The 23,199-nt window shown below is 43.3% G+C and overlaps 1 protein-coding gene across 1 annotated transcript in view; it reads right to left on the bottom strand.

Annotated features, from left to right (window-relative positions):
• Window positions 1-1,066: 1,066 nt before the first annotated feature.
• LOC311120472 (uncharacterized protein) overlaps window positions 1,067-23,199 on the bottom strand; it is a 28,770-nt gene continuing 6,637 nt past the window's right edge. The window contains exons 4-6 of the mRNA XM_084195056.1: window positions 10,745-10,842; window positions 10,415-10,592; window positions 1,067-2,626 (exon numbers count right to left, since the gene is read on the bottom strand). Coding sequence (XP_084051182.1) covers window positions 1,809-2,626; window positions 10,415-10,592; window positions 10,745-10,842 — 1,094 coding nt within the window. The 3' untranslated portion in view covers window positions 1,067-1,808. The remainder of the gene's footprint in view (window positions 2,627-10,414; window positions 10,593-10,744; window positions 10,843-23,199) is intronic.

Below are 23,199 nucleotides of genomic sequence, written 5' to 3'. Positions count from 1 at the left end.
CCATGAGTCTCCCGGTCGCGGCCGGCTGCGACAGAGCAGCTTAAAGAAAAGTATAAGCAAACACGTTTGGTGTTCGCCAAAAGGCATGTGGGAGACTCCCCAAACATATGGAAGAGAGTACTCTGCTCAGATGAAAATAGAATTGAGCTTTTTGGCCATCAAGGAAAACACTATGTCTAGCGCAAACCCAACACCTCTCATCACCCCGAGAACCCCATCCCCACAGTGAAGCATAGTGGTGGCAGCATCATGCTGTGGGGATGTTTTTCATCGGCAGGGACTGGGAAACTGGTCAGAATTGAAGGAATGATGGATGGCGCTAAATACAGGGAAATTCTTGAGGGAAACCTATTTCAGTCTTCCAGAGATTTGAGACTGGGACGGAAGTTCACCTTCCAGCAGGACAATGACCCTAAGCATACTGCTAAAGCAACACTTGAGTGGTTTAAGGGGAAACATTTAAATGTCTTGGAATGGCCTAGTCAAAGCCCAGACCTCAATCCCATTGAGAATCTGTGGTATGACTTAAAGATTGCTGTACACCAGCAGAACCCATCTAACTTGAAGGAGCTGGAGCAGTTTTGCCTTGAAGAATGGGCAGAAATCCCAGTGGCTAGATGTGCCAAGCTTATAGAGACATACCCCAAGAGACTTGCAGCTGTAATTGCTGCAAAAGGTGGCTCTACAAAGTATTGACTTTGGGGGGTGAATAGTTATGCACGCTCAAGTATTCAGTTTTTTTGTCTTATTTCTTGTTTGTTTCACCCCAAAAAATAATTTGCATCTTCAAAGTGGTAGGCATGTTGTGTAAATGAAATGATACAAACCCCCCCAAAAGTATGGCAACAAAATAGGAAAAATGCCAAGGGGGAGTGAATACCACTGTATACGTCATTTAGCAGACCCTTTTATCCAAAGCGATTTGCATTCGTACATGCATACGTTACATATGGTTGGTCCCGGGAATCAAACCCCCTACCCTGGTTTTTACAAGCACCATACTCTACCAACTGAGCTACAGGACCACAAGGAATGACGCAGATAAACACACACAAACACACAGCCTGAGTTTGAAAAATAGAATTTAATCAAAGACCGTAACATTGAAACTGACATGCTCCATATTCAGTTCAATTCAAATGTTATTTATCTGTTACCAGGACAACCAGCAGAGTTCTGTCTTTACAATACTCTAGAACAAATCAAAATGTATTTGTCACATGCGCTGAATACAACCGGTGAAATGCTTACTTAGAAGCCCTTAACCAACAATGCCGTTTTAAGAAAAAGAAGAGTTAAGAAAATATTTACTAAATAAACTAAATAAATAAAAAGCAACACAGTAAAATAACAATAACGAGGCTATATACAATGTGCTGAGGTACAGGTTAGGAGCCAGAAGTTGAATGAAAAACATACAGCTTTATACAATTTGATTTAATGTGGCATGACCAAAAGTACAGTTCTATTTTAGTGAAAATATATGAGACAAGTGTACGAGCAGTATGTGTGTTCTCTAATAAATTTTAAGTAGCCTATATGTGAAGTGATACAGTGAGGGAAAAAATTATTTGATCCCCTGCTGATTTTGTACGTTTGCCCACTGACAAAGAAATGATCAGTCTATAAATTTAATGGTAGGTTTATTTGAACAGTGAGAGACAGAATAACAACAAAGAAATCCAGAAAAACGCATGTCAAAAATGTTATCAAATACTTTTTTCCCTCACTGTATAAGACAATGGGAGCACTGTGTATGTCCTCTGATGAACTTTAAGTCAATGTGATATGAAATATCAATTTACACACTAGGAGAAGTTATTCTTCTCTCCTGTGTGGATTCTCAGATGAGCTTTCAGGTTGTCTAACCGGTTAAAACTCTTTCCACACTGGGAGCAATGGAAAGGCTTCTCCCCTGTGTGTATTAGCTCATGAGCTTTCATGTTTCCTAAGTGGTAAAAACTCTTTCCACACTGGCCACAATGGTGTGGCTTCACTCCTGTGTGTGCCCTCTCATGTCTTTTCAGGGTGTCTAACCGGTTAAAACTCTTTCCACAATGGGAGCAGTGGTAAGGCTTCTCCACTGTGTGTATTTGCTGATGAGATTTCAGGTTGTCTAACCGGTTAAAACTCTTTCCACACTGGGAGCAATGGAAAGGCTTCTCCCCTGTGTGTATTCGCTCATGAGTTTTCATGTTTCCTAAGTGGTTAAAACTCTTTCCACACTGGGCACAATGGTGTAGCTTCACTCCTGTGTGTGCCCTCTCATGTCTTTTCAGGGTGTCTAACCGGTTAAGACTCTTTCCACAGTGGGAGCAGTGGTAAGGCTTCTCCACTGTGTGTATTTGCTGGTGAGATTTCAGGTTGTCTAACCGGTTAAAAGTATTTCCACACTGAGAGCAATGGTATGGCTTCTCTCCTGTGTGTATTCGCTCATGGGCTTTCAGCTTTCCTAACTCCATAAAACTCTTTCCACACTGGGCACAATGGTGTGGATTCTCTCCTGTGTGTGTCCTCTCGTGTCTTTTCAGGCTTCCTAACTTGGTAAAACTATTTCCACACTGGGAGCAGAGGTGTCGTCTTGCTGGTTTGGACGTCTCTGGTTCCTCCGACTTTGGTTTTTCTCCTGCCAAAGACAGTGTTTATTTAAAGAGAGACCTGAATGAAACCTCCACATGATAAAACTGCCTTGCTGTGAGGTTTAATCCAAATCAGATCACTCAATAGCCTGAGGACAGTTTTCAAACATGTCATCAATTAAAACAATATTGCTGTGATTTCAAAACAAATTATGTTGTAGAGCTTCCTGGTAATTACTGATAATGTTTTCATTCATTCTGTTTTATAAGTCAGAACACAAAAAACGAGACAGTTCTAGGACACTCAAGACACAGACATCTCTGGATTCCTATCGTGCAGGTGGTTGTAAATGTATAACCTTAATAGCTGTATGATACAGAATGCGACCTACACATTCCCCTTCAACCTAAAATAAGTAAAGAAGTAATTTTGTGTGGACGTCCCAAACGTGTTTTTTTTTTACATTGGAGACAGACACAAAGCACATCAGTAACATCTCCCCATTATCAAAGCACATCAGTAACATCTCCCCATTATCAAAGCATATCAGTAACATCTCCCCATTGTCGAAAGGGTCCTGTTTAAATGGCAATTTATCTGATTTAGACATTAACACATTTTTAACATTTTGACTATCACTAATGTCATGATATAATGGGTAAAGTCTAAAATAATTTGAAATATTTTGTTCCTAAAAATATAAACACACAGATTTTCCAAGCGCACAAAAGTTTTATTCTCTCAAATCTTGTGCACAAATTTTTTAAATCCTTGTTAGTGAACATTTCTCCTTTGCCAAGATAATCCATCCACCTGACAGGTGTGGCATATCAAGAAGCTGATTAAACAGCATGATCATTACACAGGTGCACCTTGTGCTGGGGACAATAAAAGGACAATAAAATATGCAGTTCTGTCACACAACACAATGCCACAGATGTCTCAAGTTTTGAGGGAGTGTGCAATTGGCATGCTGACTGCAGGAATATATCCAATGGAGATATTACCAGATAATTGATTGAATTGAATGTTAACTTCTCTACCATAAGCCATCTCCAACATCGTTTTAGAGAATTTGGCTGTACATCCAACCGGCCTCACAACCACAGACCACGTATAACAACGCCATCCCAGGATATCGACATTGTCCGAGACCAGCCATCCCGACAGCTGATGAAACTGAGGAGTATTTCTCTCTGTAATACAGCCCTTTTGTGGGGAAAAATTAGTTCTGATTGGCTGGGCCTGCCTCCCAAGTGGGTGGGCTTATGCCCTCCCAGGCCTACCAATGGCTGCGCCACCTGCCCAGTCATGTTAAGTCCATAGATAAGTGCCTAATGAATTTATTTACATTGACTGATTTGCTTATATCAAGGCTGCCCAACCCCCCTCTTCCTGGAGATGTATCGTCCTGTGGGTTATCAGTCCAGCTCTAATTTAACACACCTGATTCTACTTATTAGCTGCTCAACAAGATCTTAACAAGCTGAATCAGATATGCTAAATTAGAGTAGGACTGAAAACCTACAGGACAGCAGATCGCCAGGAAGAAGGTTTGGCAGCCCTGGCTTATATGAACTGTAAATCGTTGCAATGGTTGCATGTTACGTTTATATTTTTGTTTAATAAATATACACTACCAGTCAACTATGCAATAATACATATGGAATCATGTAGTAACCTACAAAGTGTTAAACAAGTCAAAATATATTTTATATACGTTTCTTCAAAGTAGTCACCCTTTGCCTTGATGACAGCTTTGCACACTCTTGGCATTCTCTCAACCAGTTTAATGCGGTAGTCACCTGAAATGCATTTCAATTAACAGGTGTGCCTTCTTAAAAGTTAATTTGTGCAATTTATTTCCTTCTTAATACGTTTGAGCAAATCAGTTGTGTTGTGACAAGGTAGGGGGGGGTATACAGAAGACAGCCCTATTTGGTAAAAGACCAAGTCCATATTATGGCAAGAACGGCTCAAATAAGCAAAGAGAAATGACAGTCCATCATTTACTTTAAGACATGAAGGTCTGTCAATACGGAACATTTCAATAACTTTGAAAGTTTCTTCAAGTGCAGTCACAAAAACCATCAAGTGCTATGATGAAACTGGCTCTCATGAGGACCGCCAAAGGAATGGAAGACCCAGAGTTACCTCTGCTGCAGAGGATAAGTTCATTAGAGTTACCAGCCTCAGAAATTGCAGCCCAAATAAATGCTTCACAGAGTTCAAGTAACAGACACACCTCAACATCAACTGTTCAGAGGAGACTGTTTGAGTCAGGCCGTCATGGTTGAATTGCTGCAAAGTAACCACCACTAAAGGACACCAATAAAAAGAAGAGACTTGCTTGGCCCAAGAAACACGAGCAATGGACATTAGACCGGTGGAAATTAGTCCAAATTGGAGATTTCTTGTTCCAACCGCCGTGTCTTTGTGAGACGCGGTGTGGGTGAACGGATGATCTCTGCATGTGTATTTCCCACCGTAAAGCATGGAGGAGGTGTTATGGTGTGGGGGTGCTTTGCTGGTGACACTGTCTGTGATTTATTTAGAATTCAAGGCACACTTAACCAGCATGGCTACCATAGCATTCTGCAGCAATACGCCATCCCATCTGGTTTGGGCTTAATGGGACTATCATTTGTTTTTCAACAGGACAATGACCCAACACACCTCCAGGCTGTGTAAGGGCTAATTTACCAAGAAGGAGAGGGATGGAGTGCTGCATCAGATGACCTGGCCTCCACAATCCCCCGCCCTCAACCCAATTGAGATGGTTTGGGATGAGTTGGACCGCAGAGTGACGGAAAAGCAGTCAACAAGTGCTCAGCATTTGTGGGAACTCCTTCAAGACAGTTGGAAAAGCATTCCAGGTGACTAACTCATGAAGCTGGTTGAAAGAATGCCAAGAGCGTGCAAAGCTGTCATCAAGGCAAAGGGTGACTACTTTAAAGAAACTCATCAAATATATTTTGACTTGTTTAACACTTTGTAGGATACTACATGATTCCATGTGTTATTTCATAGTTTTGATGTCTTCACTATTATTCTACAATGTATAAAACAGTAAAAAATAAAGTAAAAAACTTGAATAGTAGGTGTGTGCATTCGGAAAGTATTCAGACCCCTTGACTTTTTACACATTTTGTTACGTTACGGCCTTATTCTAAAATTGATATTTTACATTTTTTCATTTCCCCCTCATCAATCTATACACAACACCCCATAATGTCAAAGTAAAAACAGGTTTGTATGAATTTTTGCACATTTTTTCAAAAAGAAAACCTGAAATGTCACATTTACGTAAATATTGAGACCCTTTACTCAGTACTTTGTTGAAGCACCTTTAGCAGTGATTACACCCTAGAGTCTTCTTGGGTATGACGCTACAAGCTTGGCACACCTGTATTTGGTGAGTTTTCAACCATTATTTTCTGCAGATCCTCTCAAGCTCTGTCAGGTTGGATGGGGAGCGTTGCTTCACAGTGGCCAACATCCTCTCCAGAGATGATCGATCGGGTTCAAGTCCGGTTTCTGACTGGGCCACTCAAGGACATTCAGAGACTTGTCCTGAAGCCACTCCTGCATTATCTTGGCTATGTGCTTTTGGTCGTTGTCCTGTTGGAAGGTGAACCTTTGCCCCAGTGAGGTGCCGAGCACTCTGGAGTAGGTTTTCATCAAGGATCTCTCTGTACTTTTCTCTGTTCACCTTTCCCTCGATCCTGACTAGTCTCCAAGTCCCTGCCGATGAAATACATCCCCACAGCTTGATGCTGCCACCACCATGCTTCACCGTAGGGATGATGACAGGTTTCCTCTAGACGTGACACTTGGCATTCAGGCAAAGAGTTCAATCTTGGTTTCATCAGACCAGAGAATCTTGTTTCTCATGGTCTGAGAATCCTTTAGGTGCCTTTTGGCAAACTCCAAGCGGGCTATCATGTGCTTTTTACTGAGGAGTGGATTGACGGAGTGCTACAAAGATGGTTGTCCTTCTGGAAGGTTCTCACATCTCCACAGAGGAACTCTGGATCTCTGTCAGAGTGACCATCGGGTTCTTGTTCACCTCCCTGACCAAGGCCCGGATTTTGCAGTTTGGCCAGGCGGCCAGCACTAGGAAGAGTCTTGGTGGTTCCAAAGGTCTTCCTTTTAAGAAGGATGTTGGCCACTGTGTTCTTGGGGACCTTCACTGCTGCAGAAGTGTTTTGGTACATTTCCCCAGATCTGTGCCGTGACACAATCCTGTCTCGGAGCTCTAAGGATCATTCCTTCAAACTCATGACAGGTGTGTGCCTTTCCAAATCATGTCCAATCAATTGAATTACCCACAGGTAAGTTGTAGAAACATCTCAAGGATGATCAATGGAAACATGATGCATCTCAGCTCAATTTGAGTCTCATAGCAAAGCGTCTGAATACTTATTTAAATAAGGTATCTGTTTCGTTTTTTTATACATTTGCAAAAATGTATAAAAACCTGTTTTGTTTTTGTCATTAAGGATTATTGTGTGTAGACTGATGAGGGGAAATGTTATTTTTAATTCATTTTAGAATCAGGCTGTAACGTAACAAAATATGGAAAAGGTCAAGGGGTCTGAATACTTTCCAAAGGCAATATTATAAAGTATGAAAAGGCTTGTTCATTCAGATGTCATGAATTCACTATGATATCATCATATTTGTATATGTTTTATGGGTTGAAAATCGTTTTTTTCTCAGACATAAAGAAACAATTCCAGGTGAAAGCCAAAGGCCATAGCTTTAATAAAATAAAGAATTAACTGGCAAAGTAGCAGAGCGAGGCCCGCATTCAGCAACGTCACGAGTCACGTGTTTGCAGCTGTTTCAGTACAGCACTACAGGGAGAGAGGGCAAACTCCACTGGACTAGTTTCATAGTATGGAATCACTTCAGAGTTTCTGGATTTTGGGTAAACTTCTCCTTTAAAGCATCATTGAGAAATAATTAATTGAAGTTGGAACATTTGTAGACTAGCGGTTAAGAGTGTTGGACCAGTAACCTAAAGGTCGCTGATTCGAATCCCCACGCACGCAAGGTGGAAAGGTCTGCCGTTCTGCACTTGAGCAAAGCAGTTATCCCCCAACAACAACTGCTCCCCAGACGCTGATGACGTGGAACGTCGATTAAGGCAGCCCCCACACCTCTCTGATTCAGAGGTGTTGATTTCAATGAGGAAGATACATTTAGGGTGAATGCATTCAGCTGTGACTGACTAGATATCCCCTTTCCATTCCATTTTCATCCCAGTCCTCCTTTAAGACTCCATAATGTTTCATCATTAGATGCTCCAGTCCTCATTTAAGACTCAAAATTGAACTAATCTTGACTTTTGTTTGCCTGTAGGCCACATTATTTATCAAGAGCGTTTTCATCTATATTTTTCGTAGATGTCTGTTTACCACCACAAACCGATGCTGGCACTAAGAAGGCACTCAACAACCTGTATAGGGCCATAAGGAAACAGGAAAACACTCATCCAGAGGCAGCGCTCCTAGTGGCCGGGGACTTTAATGCAGGGAAACTTACATACGTTTTGTGTCATTTCTACAAGCATGTCACATGTGCAACCAGAGGGAAAAAAACTATAGAACACCTTTACTCCACACACAGAGACGCGTACAAAGCTCTCCCTCCATTTGGCAAATCTGACCATAACTCCATCCTCCTGATTCCTGCTTGCAAGCAAAAACTAAACCAGGAAGTACCAGTGACTCACTAAACCAGGAAGTACCAGTGACTCGCTCAATAAGGAAGTGGTCAGAGGACACAGATGCTAAGCTACAGGACTGTTTTGCTACCACAGACTGGAATATGTTTGGGGTTTTTCCGATGGCATTGAGGAGTACACCACATCAGTCACTGGCTTCATCAATAAGTGCATCGATGACGTCGTCCCCACAGTGACCGTACATACCCCAACCAGAAGCCATGAATTACAGGCAACATTCGCACTGAGCTAAAGGGTAGAGCTGCCGCTTTCAAGGAGCAGGACTCTAACCCGGACGTTCATAAGAAATCCTGCAATGCCCTCTGACGAACCATCAAACAGGCAGTGTCAATACAGGACTAAGATTGAATCATACTACACCGGCTCCGATGCTCGTCGGATGTGGCCGGGCTTGCAAACTATTACAGACTACAAAGGGAAGCACAGCCGCGAGCTGCCCAGTGACTCGAACCTACAAGACGAGTTAAATTACTTATAAGCTCGCTTCGAGGCAAGCAACACTGAAGCATGCATGAGAGCATCAGCTGTTCCGGACGATTGTGTGATCACGCTCTCCGCAGCCGATGTGAGTAAGACCTTTAAACAGGTCAACATTCACAAGACCGCAGGGCCAGAAAATTACCAGGACGTGTACTCCGAGCATGCGCTGACCAACTGGCAAGTGTCTTCACTGACATTTTCAACCGGTCCCTGACCGAGTCTGTAATACCAACATGTTTCAAGCAGACCACCATAGTCCCTGTGCCCAAAAACGCCAAGGTAACCTGCCTAAATGACTACCGACCCGTAGCGCTCACGTCTGTAGAAATAAAGTGCTTTGAAAGGCTGGTCATGGCTCACATCAACACCATTATCCCAGAAAACCTAGACCCACTCCAATTTGCATTCCGCCCCAACAGATCCACAGATGGTGCAATCTCTATTGCACTCCACACTGTCCTTTCCCACCTGGACAAAAGAACACCTAAGTGAAAATGCTATTCATTGACTACAGCTTACCGTTCAACACCATAGTGCCCTCAAAGCTGATCCCTAAGCTAAGGAACCTGGGACTAAACACCTCCCTCTGCAACTGGATCCTGGATTTCCTGACGGGCCGCCCCCAGGTGGTAAGGGTAGGTAACAACACATCTGCCATGCTGATCCTCAACACAGGGGCCACTCAGGGGTGCGTGCTCATTCCCCTCCTGTACTCCCTTTTCACCCATGACTGCATGGCCAAGCACGACTTCAAGACAATCATTAGGTTTGCCGGGGCTGTAGTGGAGCAGCAACAAACTATCATGGTCCAAACACACCAAGACAGTCGTGAAGAGGGCATGACAACGCCTACTCCCCCTCAGGAGACTGAAAAGATTTGACATGGGTCCTCAGATCCTCAAAAAGCTATACAGCTGCACCATCAAGAGCATCCTGACTGGTTGCATCACCGCCTGGTACGGCAACTGATCGGCCTCCGACCACAAGGCACTACAGAGGGTAGTGCGTACGGCCCAGCACATCACTGGGACCAAGCTTCCTGCCATCCAGGACCTCTATACCAGGCGGTGTCAGAGGAAGGCCCAAAACATTGCAAAGAACTCCAGCCACCCTAGTCATACACTGTTCTCTCTGCCACTGCACGGCAAGCGGTACCGGAGCGCCAAGTCTAGGTAAAAAAGGCGTCTTAACAGCTTCTACCCCCAAGCCATAAGACTCTTGAACAGTTAATCAAATTGCTACCCCGACTATTTGCATTGATCCCACCCCCATTTTTACGCTGCTGCTACTCTCTGTTTATTATCTATGCAGTCACTTTACCTCTACCATAATGTTTTTAGGAAAGGTTTTTGTAAAACATGCACCATACATCAGATCATCTTGAAACTTTCTTTCTAAATCTAACTTTCATCAAGGTTTTATATACTCTATCGTTGTCTCTCTTTTCATTGGCAGAATCCTTTTTCAGTGTTCTGATATTCATAACATCCATATCCACCAGTCTATCTTCATGTCAACTAACATAACTCTGCTGGTTGTCCTGGTAACAGATGCCAGTGGGCAGATCTATTTTATTTGTTCAAACTAAACTACAGCACTTACTTTGATGAGTCAAATCTGCTCCTTTCTTCTCTTCTCCTCCTCTCACAGTTCCACTCAGCCCCGTTGTTTTCCTGCAGTCCACCAGCCGCACAGACAACCTCTTCAGACCCAGCAGTAAGGTGCTACTGGGAGAGGTACGACACGGGGACTCTGGGAGGGCGGAAGGGCTAGCGTTGTCCTGGTAACCATATAGAGGGGACACAGACACATATCATTATGGATGCTGATGTCACTGTTGTCATAAAGTGCTTTACAGAAACCCAGACCCCGATAGAGCAAGCTGTATGCTAGACCAGACCAAGCTGTATGCTAGACCAGACCAAGCTGTACCATCTGGTGTTCTGATCTGGAGAGACTCTTCTCTGCCTCGTCAGTATCAGGATGTTGTTGAGGCTCCCCAGAGGATCCATGATAGTCATGTCTCTCTCCTATGTGAACAAGAACATCAAACAGATAGTAAACTTATGATCTATTACAATCACAGTCTTACAAGAGACATGAATATGTCTAAACAGGGCCTTAAATGTAAAAGGGTCTTTCCACAAAATGGGTGCCCTTTGATATTTTAAATAGAAATTAAGCACCAATATGTAATTTTAAAAGCCTGTTATATTTGATTAAGTGCACTTTAATGTAGACCACATGGAGAATTCAATAAATCTAATTTAAAAGTCCAAAAAATGTATGTACCAATTGCAGATTGCCCCTTAAACAATTCCTACAGTACTGAACAACATATTCAAGTGTAGAACTTCAGTAGAATGTCCCTTTAAAACCCCACATTAGTTGAAGAACTGCATAGTTTGTGCCCGTTTTTAAGATGATACTCACTGGTGTTAATCGGATCTTCAGTCTCCTCCTCCTCCTTTTTCACTCTCAAAACGTCTTCCTGCTTCTCTATTATTGAGATAGCCTCCTCTTCCTCCTTTACTCCAAAAGGTTCTTCCTCTTCTTTCACTACATTCTCTTCTTCTTTCAATGTTATGGCACCTTCCTCCTTTTTGATTCTGAAAGCTTTTACCTTTTCTTCCACTCTGACAACCTCTTTCCCATCTTCCTCTTTCACTGTAATATCATCCTCTTCTTCTTTCAATGTGATAGCCTCCTCTTCCTCCTTTTTCATTCTGAAAGCTTCTTCCTCTCCTTTCACCAGAGCTTCTTTCTCCGTCTAGTTTAGTGAGCTCAAGCTCCGGGCGATTAACCTAGTGCAGTATCAATTTAACACATTTGATAATTTAACAAGCAAATTACGTTTAAATGAACTAGTAGACACGTAAACGTAATTGTGTTATAAACACTAAGATTAAATACACATGATTGGTCTAAAGAGCTTCAATGTTTCGGTTTTATGTTCGCTAGCAAGCTACCGAGGTTGTTCAAAACACTAAAATGAATATACACAAGATTGGTCTTAAGAGCGTCAATATTTCGGTTTATGTTCGCTAGCATCTAACGATGGTTAAATCAGTAGCCTTTTGTCGCTGTTGAAGAAGCCTCCCGTCCCGTCCACTAGATTATACGTCACGCAAGAAGCATCGCCTGAAAGACGCACATCGCCATCTGTTGACTGGAGTGGGTAACGCAGATTGGAAAAATATCCATTACATTGTTTATTCTGGCAAACAATGTCATAAGAAATCATTTAAAAACAACCAGATGTTATGTTCTCTTACTTCTTACAGCCAATTCTTTCTTCCAGGGCTGACCCGCCCATTAGGCAGGATTAGGTGACAGATTGACTAGGGTGGCATATTCCGAGCTAAATTGACCAAGGCTCATCGTTAACAACACATAACACCTCACATAATTCTGCCCAAAAACGATGAAAACTTATCTCACCCAATGGCATATGGGCTATTTAGGTGAGTGTTGATGTTGCCACATGAAGCAATGCCCACTTACCCAAAGGCAATGTGGACAGATCAATCACATTTGATTTATAAAGCCCTTTTTACATCAGCAGATGTCACAAAGTGCTATACAGAAACCCAGCCTCAAACCCCAAACAGCAAGCAATGCAGATGTAGAAGCATGGGGGCTAGGAAAAACTACCTAGAAAGGCAGAAACCTAGGAAGAAACCTAGAGAGGAACCAGGCTCTGAGGGGTGTAACAGTACATGGCCATTAAGGGCAGATTTTTCTCCAAGATGTTCAAACGTTCATAAATGACCAGCAGGGTCAAATAATAATCACAGTGGTTGTAGAGGTTGCAACGGGTCAGTACATCAGGAGTAAATGTCATTAGCTTTTCATAGCTGGGCATTTAGAGGTTGAAATAGCAGGTGCGGTAGAGAGAGAGAGAGTTGAAAACAGCAGGTCTGTGACAAGGTAGCACGTCCGGTGAACAGGTCAGGGTTCCATAGCAGCAGGCAGAAGAGTGGAAACTGGAGCAGCAGCACGACCAGATGGACTCGGGACAGCAAGGAGTCATCAGGCCAGGTAGTCCTGAGGCATGGTCCTAGGGCTCAGATACCCCGGGATGGGAGGGTGTTATGATGTTAGGGCATAGAATCGTGAGGACCGAGGTAGAGTTACGAGATAATTGGCTTGGTTCCACGGAGTCTGCATTCCTTATGTCAAAGGAGATTAGTGATGTTTATGGTAGTATGCTGGATGGATATGGTATACTGGCTTGGGTCAAAGGGTAATACCAACAGAGAAAGGGAGTGCCTACGATGATTACCAGATGTTCGTGGAGAGACTTGTAACAGAGTGTATATATAGAGAGAGTGGATCTTTGTTCTGGAGTTAGGAAGTTGGAAAGAGACAGGGCTGTGTCTGTTATAACTAACCACGGTACCATATTAAATATCTTATATGAACTCCTCATCAAAAGTTTCTAAGTACATCCTTACATTCGTAATCACTTGAAACTCATCATAACAGAGGGAGAGAGGGACTCTACCTGTGTAGAGCACATGCCCCTTAGCACTTCCAGTCTCTATAGTGACCTTTTCAGTGGTGGTATCATTTGTATTCCTTTTTTGTCTTAGTTGTTCTGAACCCACTGCAAGTGTTTGTTAAATCTGCCTAATGGATTTGTATTTTCCTTCAACTTCCTGAAGAGGAAACAGCGCTGAAATAACCCTGTCTGAGTGTGAGCGTTTATCTACCACTATGTGTAGCCGTTAGCGATGATGCTAATGACAACCATTCTCTGATTGATGGAAAGGGTTTCCCAAAAACCTTGTTAACTACAGAGTAGTCTGTGCTTACCTGGCAGAATGATGTCATGATTATTTGCATCAATCCAGTTGTGATTTGTTCATCAAACTCTGCAATCACGTGTGCTACAGAGACACCACTAACCAAGCAAGGCTCTTGCTGGTGCCACTTGAATTAAAGGGTATCTACACCCAAAAATGAAAATGTCAAAAGTGGTCTCCTGATGTGGTTTAAGTATTGTTGTGGGCTCAGAATTGTGTTGTTTTTCTATTTAAAAAAAAAAAGGGACAAATCAGAAACCTGGAAAAACTACATGAAGAAAACAAAAAATCAAAACAAAATGTAATTAGGTAAAACATTTAACAGATTTGATACGGCCCTAAATATTCTATCCATTTTCTCTCATTACTGGATTATCTAGGGATAGTGTAGAGTAACAGCTCTACCCTGCAGTGACCTTTAACCTCCCTGCCCCTCAATACTTCTTCCACTGGATCAAAGCTTCAGCCAGGTAGGATACATGATAGTGGCAACACATGGAGCTGGGTTGGATATAGTCATGGTAGGATACGTGTTCCTGTTCCTGGTCGGGAGAGGTTGTGTTTTCTCTAGCAGGAGGTAAGCTTGACTTCTTATATGGTGTTGAGTAAAGCTTAAACCATGTATTTAGATTGTAGGTAGGTATTGTAGTTAGGTATTGTAGGTAGTCTACTTAGGTAGTTATTGTAGGTTATTGTAGGTAATTATTGTAGGTAAGTATTGTATTCGGCGAAGCACGAGGCTAGCTAACCCACTACCTGGACCAACAAAGCTAGCTAGCTAGCGGGTAGCTACTGGTAACTTTTAGCAACTGTGGATAGTTGTTTCCAATGTTATTTCATGCTTAAGAGTACCTGTAATTAAGCCAGCTAGCTACCTACCATTCAGCTGTTTTTCTAACCTCATTATCCGAGGCATTAACGTTAGGTGGTTGGTGGCTGCTGTACTTAATTACAGCTACTGATTGCAGTCTGCCACCCAGACAGCTGGCGTCGGGTAAGTTTGGTTTTATACATAGCTTGGGCTTTGTCGAGTAAGGCTTAAACTATGTATTTAGATTGTAGTTAGGTATTATAGGTAGGCATCGTGGGCTGTATATTATTAGGTATTATAGGTAGGCATCGTGGGCTGTTGTGGGTAGTTATTGTAGGTTAGCATTGTATTCGGCGGTGCCGGGTGTAGCACGAAGCTAGCTAGCTAGCTAACTCACCTCCTGGACTAGCTGGCGAGTAGCTATTAGCAATGGTAGCAACTAAATACAATATCCTTTTAGCCAGCTACATTTGTTCGCAGCGCCGCCGTTACTCAAACAAAGTCAACACAGCAGCCATTGCTAGCTAGCCAACACAACAAGCTAGCTGTTCTGTAGCAGCTAAATACAATATATTTGTGCTTGCTAGCCAACGTTTAATTATTGCTGCGTTATGAAAGGAACTAGACACGGACACAAATTATCTGTTTAGTGTGTTAACACACTATTGGTAGTTTGTTGTAACCAAGTATTGGTGCTAAACTGTGTGTTATTGGATGCTAGCATGCTAGTTAGCTATAGCGTCATAGTTAGCTAGCTGAATAAAGTAAGTTGAGTCTATTCCTTGAAACATTGAACCGCTGTAGTTCACAACAATTCTAATTTCTAAAGTGGAAGTTGGGAGAGTTTTATTCGGGTGGTTCAGTGAAACAATTATAGTTTCTGAGGTGAAGTTGGGAGAGTTATATTTTGGGAGTTTTGGTTTTTACTCTCTCCTTTCCCAGATGTTTAGTTCATTTCATTCCGATCTCCTCTGCATTATTGTAGCCATTTGCTACAGCCTGTCAACTATGCCTCTGCCTATCCCTGTTCTCTCCTCTCCGCACAGGCTACACAAACGCCTCACACCGCGTGGCTGCTGCCTCTCTAACCTGGTGGTCCCTGCACGCACCCCACACCTGGAGTTCCAGGTCTCAGGCAGCCTCTGGAACTGCCGTTCTGCTGCCAACAAGGCTGACTTCATCCCAGCCTATGCTACCCTCCAGTCCCTCGACTTCCTGGCGCTGACGGAAACATGGATTACCACTGAAAACACTGCTACTCCTACTGCTCTCTCCTCATCTGACCATGTGTTCTCGCATACCCCGAGAGCATCTGGTCAGAGGGGTGGTGGCACAGGAATCCTCATCTCTCCCAAGTGGACATTCTCAATTTTTCCCCTAACCCATCTGTCTATCTCCTCATTTGAATTCCATGCTGTCACAGTCACTAGCCCATTTAAGCTTAATATCCTTGTCATCTATCGCCCTCCAGGTTCCCTTGGAGAGTTCATCAATGAGCTTGACGCCTTGATAAGTTCCTTTCCTGAGGATGGCTCACCCCTCACAGTTTTGGGGGATTTCAACCTCCCTATGTCTACATTTGACTCATTTCTCTCTGCCTCCTTCTTTCCACTCCTCTCCTCTTTTGACCTCACCCTCTCACCGTCCCCCCCTACTCACAAGGCAGGCAATACGCTTGACCTCATCTTTACTAGATGCTGCTCTTCTACTAATCTCACTGCAACTCCCCTCCATGTCTCCGACCACTACTTTGTATCCTTTTCTCTCTCGCTCTCCTCCAACACTACTCACTCTGCCCCTACACAGATGGTAATGCGCCGCCGCAACCTTCGCTCTCTCTCTCTCCCACTACTCTCTCCTCTTCCATCCTATCATCTCTTCCCTCTGCTCAATCCTTCTCCCTCCAATCTCCTGATTCTGCCTCCTCAACCCTCCTCTCCTACCTTTCTGCATCCTTTGACTCTCTGTGTCCCCTATCCTCCCGGCCGGCTTCGTCCTCCCCTCCAGCTCCGTGGCTTGATGACTCATTGCAAGCTCACAGAACAGAGCTCCGGGCAGCGGAGCGGAAATGGAAGAAAACTAAACTCCCTGCCGACATGGCATCTTTTCACTCCCTCCTCTCTACATTTTCTTCATCTGTTTCTGCTGCTAAGGCCACTTTCTACCACTCTAAATTCCAAGCATCTGCCTCTAACCGTAGGAAACTATTTGCTACATTCTCCTCCCTGCTGAATCCCCCCCCCCCCCCCCCCCCTCCTCTCTCTTTGTGGATGACTTCGTCAACCACTTTGAAAAGAAGGTTGACGACATCCGATCCTCGTTTGTTAAGTCTAATGACACTGCTGGTCCTGCTCACACTGCCCTACCCTATGCTTTGACTTCTTTCTCCCCTCTCTCTCCAGATAAAATCTTGCGACTTGTGACTGCAGGCCGCCCAACAACCTGCCCGCTTGACCCCATCCCCTCCTCTCTTCTCCAGACCATCTCCGGTGACCTTCTCCCCTACCTCACCTTGCTGATCAACTCATCCTTGACCGCTGGCTATGTCCCTTCCGTCTTCAAGAGAGCGAGAGTTGCACCCCTTCTCAAAAAACCAACACTCGATCCCACTGATGTCAACAACTACAGACCAGTATCCCTTCTTTCTTTTCTTTCCCAAACTATTGAGCGTGCCGTCTTTAGCCAACTCTCTTTCTATCTCTCTCAGAATGACCTTCTTGATCCAAACCAGTCAGGTTTCAGGACTGGTCATTCAACTGAGACTGCTCTTCTCTGTGTCACGGAGGCTCTCCGCACTGCTAAAGCTAACTCTCTCTCCTCTGCTCTTGTCCTTCTAGACCTGTCTGCTGCCTTTGATACTGTGAACCATCAGATCCTCCTCTCCACCCTCTCCGAGCTGGGCATCTCCGGCGCGGCTCACTCCTGGATCGCGTCCTACCTGACCGGTCGCTCCTACCAAGTGGCGTGGCGAGAAGCTGTCTCCGCACCACGTGCTCTCACCACTGGTGTCCCCCAGGGCTCAGTTCTAGGCCCTCTCCTATTCTCCCTATACACCAAGTCACTTGGCTCTGTCATATCCTCACATGGCCTCTCCTATCATTGCTACGCTGACGATACACAACTAATCTTCTCCTTTCCCCCTTCTGATAACCAGGTGGCGAATCACATCTCTGCATGTCTGGCAGACATATCAGTATGGATGACGGATCACCACCTCAAGCTGAACCTTGGCAAGACGGAGCTACTCTTCCTCCCGGGGAAGGACTGCCCGTTCCATGATCTCGCCATCACGGTTGACAACTCCACTGTGTCCTCCTCCCAGAGTGCGAAGAGCCTTGGCGTGACCCTGGACAACACCCTGTCGTTCTCCGCTAACATCAAGGCGGTGACCCGATCCTGCAGGTTCATGCTCTACAACATTCGGAGTGTACGACCCTGCCTTACACAGGAAGCGGCACAGGTCCTAATCCAGGCACTTGTCATCGCCCGTCTGGATTACTGCAACTCGCTGTTGGCTGGGCTCCCTGCCTGTGCCATTAAACCCCTACAACTCATCCAGAATGCCGCAGCCCGTCTGGTGTTCAACCTTCCCAAGTTCTCTCACGTCACCCCGCTCCTCCGCACACTCCACTGGCTTCCAGTTGAAGCTTGCATCTGTTACAAGACCATGGTGCTTGCCTATGGAGCTGTGAGGGGATCGGCACCTCTGTACCTTCAGGCTCTGATCAGTCCCTACATCCAAACAAGGGCATTGCGTTCATCCACCTCTGGCCTGCTGGCTCCCCTTCCTCTGCGGAAGCATAGTTCCCGCTCAGCCCAGTCAAAGCTGTTCGCTGCTCTGGCACCCCAATGGTGGAACAAGCTCCCTCACAACGCCAGGACAGCGGAGTCACTCACCACCTTCCGGAGACATTTGAAACCCCACCTCTTTAAGGAATACCTGGGGTAGGATAAAGTAATCCTTCTCCCCCCCCTAAAAAAAAAAAAAAAAAAAAAAAGATATTGTAAAGTGGTTATCCCACTGGCTATAGGGTGAATGCACCTATTTGTAAGTCGCTCTGGATAAGAGCGTCTGCTAAATGACGTAAATGTAATGATAGTGGCAACACATGGAGCTGGGTTGGATATAGTCATGGTAGGATACATGATAGTGGCAACACATGGAGCTGGGTTGGATATAGTCATGGTAGGATACATGATAGTGGCAACACATGGAGCTGGGTTGGATATAGTCATGGTAGGATACATGATAGTGGCAACACATGGAGTTGGGTTGGATATAGTCATGGTAGGATACATGATAGTGGCAACACATGGAGTAGGGTTGGATATAGTCATGGTAGGATACATGATAGTGGCAACACATGGAGCTGGGTTGGATATAGTCATGGTAGGATACATGATAGTGGCAACACATGGAGTTGGGTTGGATATAGTCATGGTAGGATACATGATAGTGCAACACATGGAGCTGGGTTGGATATAGTCATGGTAAGCTATAGTATTTCATACAATATTCTATTTTGACTGCAATTGTGTTAGTCATACAGTGGGGGAAAAAAAGTATTTAGTCAGCCACCAATTGTGCAAGTTCTTCCACTTAAAAAGATGAGAGAGGCCTGTAATTTTCATCATAGGTACACGTCAACTATGACAGACAAAATGAGGAAAAAAAATCCAGAAAATCACATTGTAGGATTTTTAATGAATTTATTTGCAAATTATGGTGGAAAATAAGTAATTGGTCAATAACAAAAGTTTCTCAATACTTTGTTATATACCCTTTGTTGGCAATGACACAGGTCAAACATTTTCTGTAAGTCTTCACAAGGTTTTCACACACTGTTGCTGGTATTTTGGCCCATTCCTCCATGCAGATCTCCTCTAGAGCAGTGATGTTTTGGGACTGTCGCTGGGCAACACGGACTTTCAACTCCCTCCAAAGATTTTCTATGGGGTTGTGATCTGGAGACTGGCTAGGCCACTCCAGGACCTTGAAATGCTTCTTACGAAGCCACTCCTTCGTTGCCCGGGCGGTGTGTTTGGGATCATTGTCATGCTGAAAGACCCAGCCACGTTTCATCTTCAATGCCCTTGCTGATGGAAGGAGGTTTTCACTCAAAATCTCACAATACATGGCCCCATTCATTCTTTCCTTTACACAGATCAGTCGTCCTGGTCCCTTTGCAGAAAAACAGCCCCAAAGCATGATGTTTCCACCCCCATGCTTCACAGTAGGTATGGTGTTCTTTGGATGCAACTCAGCATTCTTTGTCCTCCAAACACAACGAGTTGAGTTTTTTCCAAAAAGTTCTATTTTGGTTTCATCTGACCATATGACATTCTCCCAATCCTCTTCTGGATCATCCAAATGCACTCTAGCAAACTTCAGATGGGCCTGGACATGTACTGGCTTAAGCAGGGGGACACGTCTGGCACTGCAGGATTTGAGTCCCTGGCGGCGTAGTGTGTTACTTATGGTAGGCTTTGTTACTTTGGTCCCAGCTCTCTGCAGGTCATTCACTAGGTCCCCCCGTGTGGTTCTGAGATTTTTGCTCACCGTTCTTGTGATCATTTTGACCCCAAGGGGTGAGATCTTGCGTGGAGCCCCAGATCGAGGGAGATTATCAGTGGTCTTGTATGTCTTCCATTTCCTAATAATTGCTCCCACAGTTGATTTCTTCAAACCAAGCTGCTTACCTATTGCAGATTCAGTCTTCCCAGCCTGGTGCAGGTCTACAATTTTGTTTCTGGTGTCCTTTGACAGCTCTTTGGTCTTGGCCATAGTGGAGTATGGAGTGTGACTGTTTGAGGTTGTGGACAGGTGTCTTTTATACTGATAACAAGTTCAAACAGGTGCCATTAATACAGGTAACGAGTGGAGGACAGAGGAGCCTCTTAAAGAAGAAGTTACAGGTCTGTGAGAGCCAGAAATCTTGCTTGTTTGTAGGTGACCAAATACTTATTTTCCACCATAATTTGCAAATAAATTCATAAAAAATCCTTCAATGTGATTTTCTGGACTTTTCTTTTCTTCAATTTGTCTGTCATAGTTGACGTGTACCTATGATGAAAATTACAGGCCTCTCTCATCTTTTTAAGTGGGAGAACTTGCACAATTGGTTGCTGACTAAATACTTTTTTTCCCCACTGTATGTAACGCAACAGTTTTTTCAAACCATCAGTAGAGTTGAAAATCCATTTAACCTTTATTTTTCATGGGAATTTAACAGCAAAAGTATTTTTTGTGCACTACGTCATCACACAAAGCCTTTGATCCGCAATAAGTCTGTTAGATGGAAAAACTTCTTTGTATATTGTTTTATGCAGATTTTAGAATATTCACATGAAAATCTGTCACAAATTGCATGGAAACGTAGCTACTAAGGTGGATATTGTCACCCATCATTGGATTTAGGTTACAAGGTCAGTGAAAAATAAATAAAAATACCTTATGTTTTTGGCTTTTTACAAATCCAATCCGTTTTCCACATTGATCTAACATCATCACATGGATTTGTTTTGTAGAAATGACGTGGAAACAACGTTTATTCAACCATTGGCAGGCTTGTAAATGCCCCCAAGAAAGTCGAATGAGAAACTCTTCATTGAGACAATGATGAAACAGCAATCTGTGGACGAGTTGTGGTGGATATTATAAAATAAGGATCTGCTGGAGTCTAAGTCGAACCAATATTCTTTATTTCTGAGCTCAGAGAGAATAACAGAGTTACACAGTGCAGTGTAGACAGTATGAATTCCAAAGCATTGGGTGATGAGCACATATCTTTATAGTTTCCTGTTCCTGGACAGGACTTTATTTATACAAGGACTTGGGGGCATGCTGGTTTGCTACACAGGATGATACTCCCAAGAACAGGAGATCATAATAGGACAGTTTCACAAGGTTAGTCACATACTCAGTTATGTGGACACATACAATTAAAATGTTCCATTACAGAATCAGATAACATTTATTTCATTAAATAATCAGTGGGCCAACAATGCAAATGTAAACAATGGAGCAAATGCATCACATCCAAATATAATTTGATTATTAAGTTTAAAAAATGACAATTTAAACACATGGAATCTGATCTAGTCTATATTCAAACTGACAAACTCTGTTCAATGAATGTTTTCTAATAAAAATATATATGTTTAAGTATACTTTGTAAAAACACATTTCATATGGTATAAACAAGTAAACACAATCTCAGTCAACAATATAAGACAATGGGAGCACTGGGTATGTCCTCTGATTAAGTCAATGTGATGTGAAATATCAATTTACACACTAGGAGAAGTAATTATTCTCTCCTGTGTGGATTCTCAGATGAGCTTTCAGATTTCCTAAATGGATAAAACTCTTTCCACACTGGGAGCAGTGGTAAGGCTTCTCCCCTGTGTGGATTCGCTCATGAGCTTTCAGGTGTCCTAAATGGCTAAAACTCTTTCCACACTGGGAGCAGTGGTAAGGCCTCTCCCCTGTGTGGATTCTCGCATGACTTTTCAGGGTGTCTAACCGGTTAAAACTATTTCCACAGTTGGAGCAATGGAAAGGTTTCTCCCCTGTGTGTATTTGCTCATGAGCTTTCATGTTTCCTATGTGGTTAAAACTCTTTCCACACTGGGCGCAATGGTGTGGCTTCGCTCCTGTGTGTGCCCTCTCATGTCTTTTCAGGGTGTCTAACCGGTTAAGACTCTTTCCACAATAGGAGCAGTGATAAGGCTTCGCCACTGTGTGTATTTGCTGATGAGCTTCCAGCTTTCCTAACGCTTTAAAACTCTTTCCACACTGGGCACAATGGTGTGCATTCTCTCCTGTGTGTGTCCTCTCATGTCTTTTCAGGCTTCCTAACTTGGCAAACTTACTTCCACACTGGGAGCAGAGGTGTTGTCTTGCTGGTTTGGACGTCTCTGGTTCCTCCAACTTTGGTTTTTCTCCTGCCAAACACAATGTTTATTTAAAGAGAGACCTGAATGAAACCTCCACTTAATAAAACCGCCTTGCTATGAAATTTTATCCAAATTAGATCCCTCAATAGCCTGAGGACAGTTTTCAAACATTTTATAAATTAAAACAATCATAGTGTGATTTCAAAACAAATGAAGTTTTAGAGCTTCCTGGTAATTACTGATAATGTTTTTATTCATTCTGTTTTATAAGTCAAAACACAAAAAACAAGACAGTTCTAGGAAACTCAAGAAACAGAAATCGCTTGATTCCTATCATGCAGGTGGTTGTAAATGTATAACCTCAATAGCTGTATGATACAGAATGCGACCTACACATTTCCTTAAACCTAAAATAAGTAAAGAAGTAATTTTGTGTGGAAGTCTCAAACTTTTATTTTTTTTGCATTGGAGACAGGCACAAAGCACATCAGTAACATCTCCCCATTGTCGAAAGAGTCCGACACTGCTGTTTAAATGGCAATTTTTCTGATTTAGAAATTCACACATTTTTTACATTTTGACAATCACTAATTTCATGATATTTTGGATAAAGTCAAAAAGAATGTGAAATAGTTTGTTCCTAAAAATATAAACGCAACATGTAAAGTGTTGGTCCCATGCAGGAATATCCACTGGAGATGTTACCAGAGAATTGAATGTTAATTTCTCTACCATAAGCCAACTCCAACGTCTTTTTAGAGAATTTGGCAGTACATCCAACCGGCCTCACAACCACAGACCACGTATAACAACGCCAACCCAGGACCTCCACATTGGCCTGGCTCCCAAGTGGGTGGGCTTATGGCTGC

This window comes from Coregonus lavaretus (assembly GCF_964263955.1).
Source record: "Coregonus lavaretus genome assembly, contig: HAP1_SCAFFOLD_47, whole genome shotgun sequence".
Lineage (NCBI taxonomy): Eukaryota > Metazoa > Chordata > Actinopteri > Salmoniformes > Salmonidae > Coregonus > Coregonus lavaretus.
Note: the sequence above shows the minus strand (reverse complement) of the source record. Positions and strands in the feature narration are given on the sequence as shown.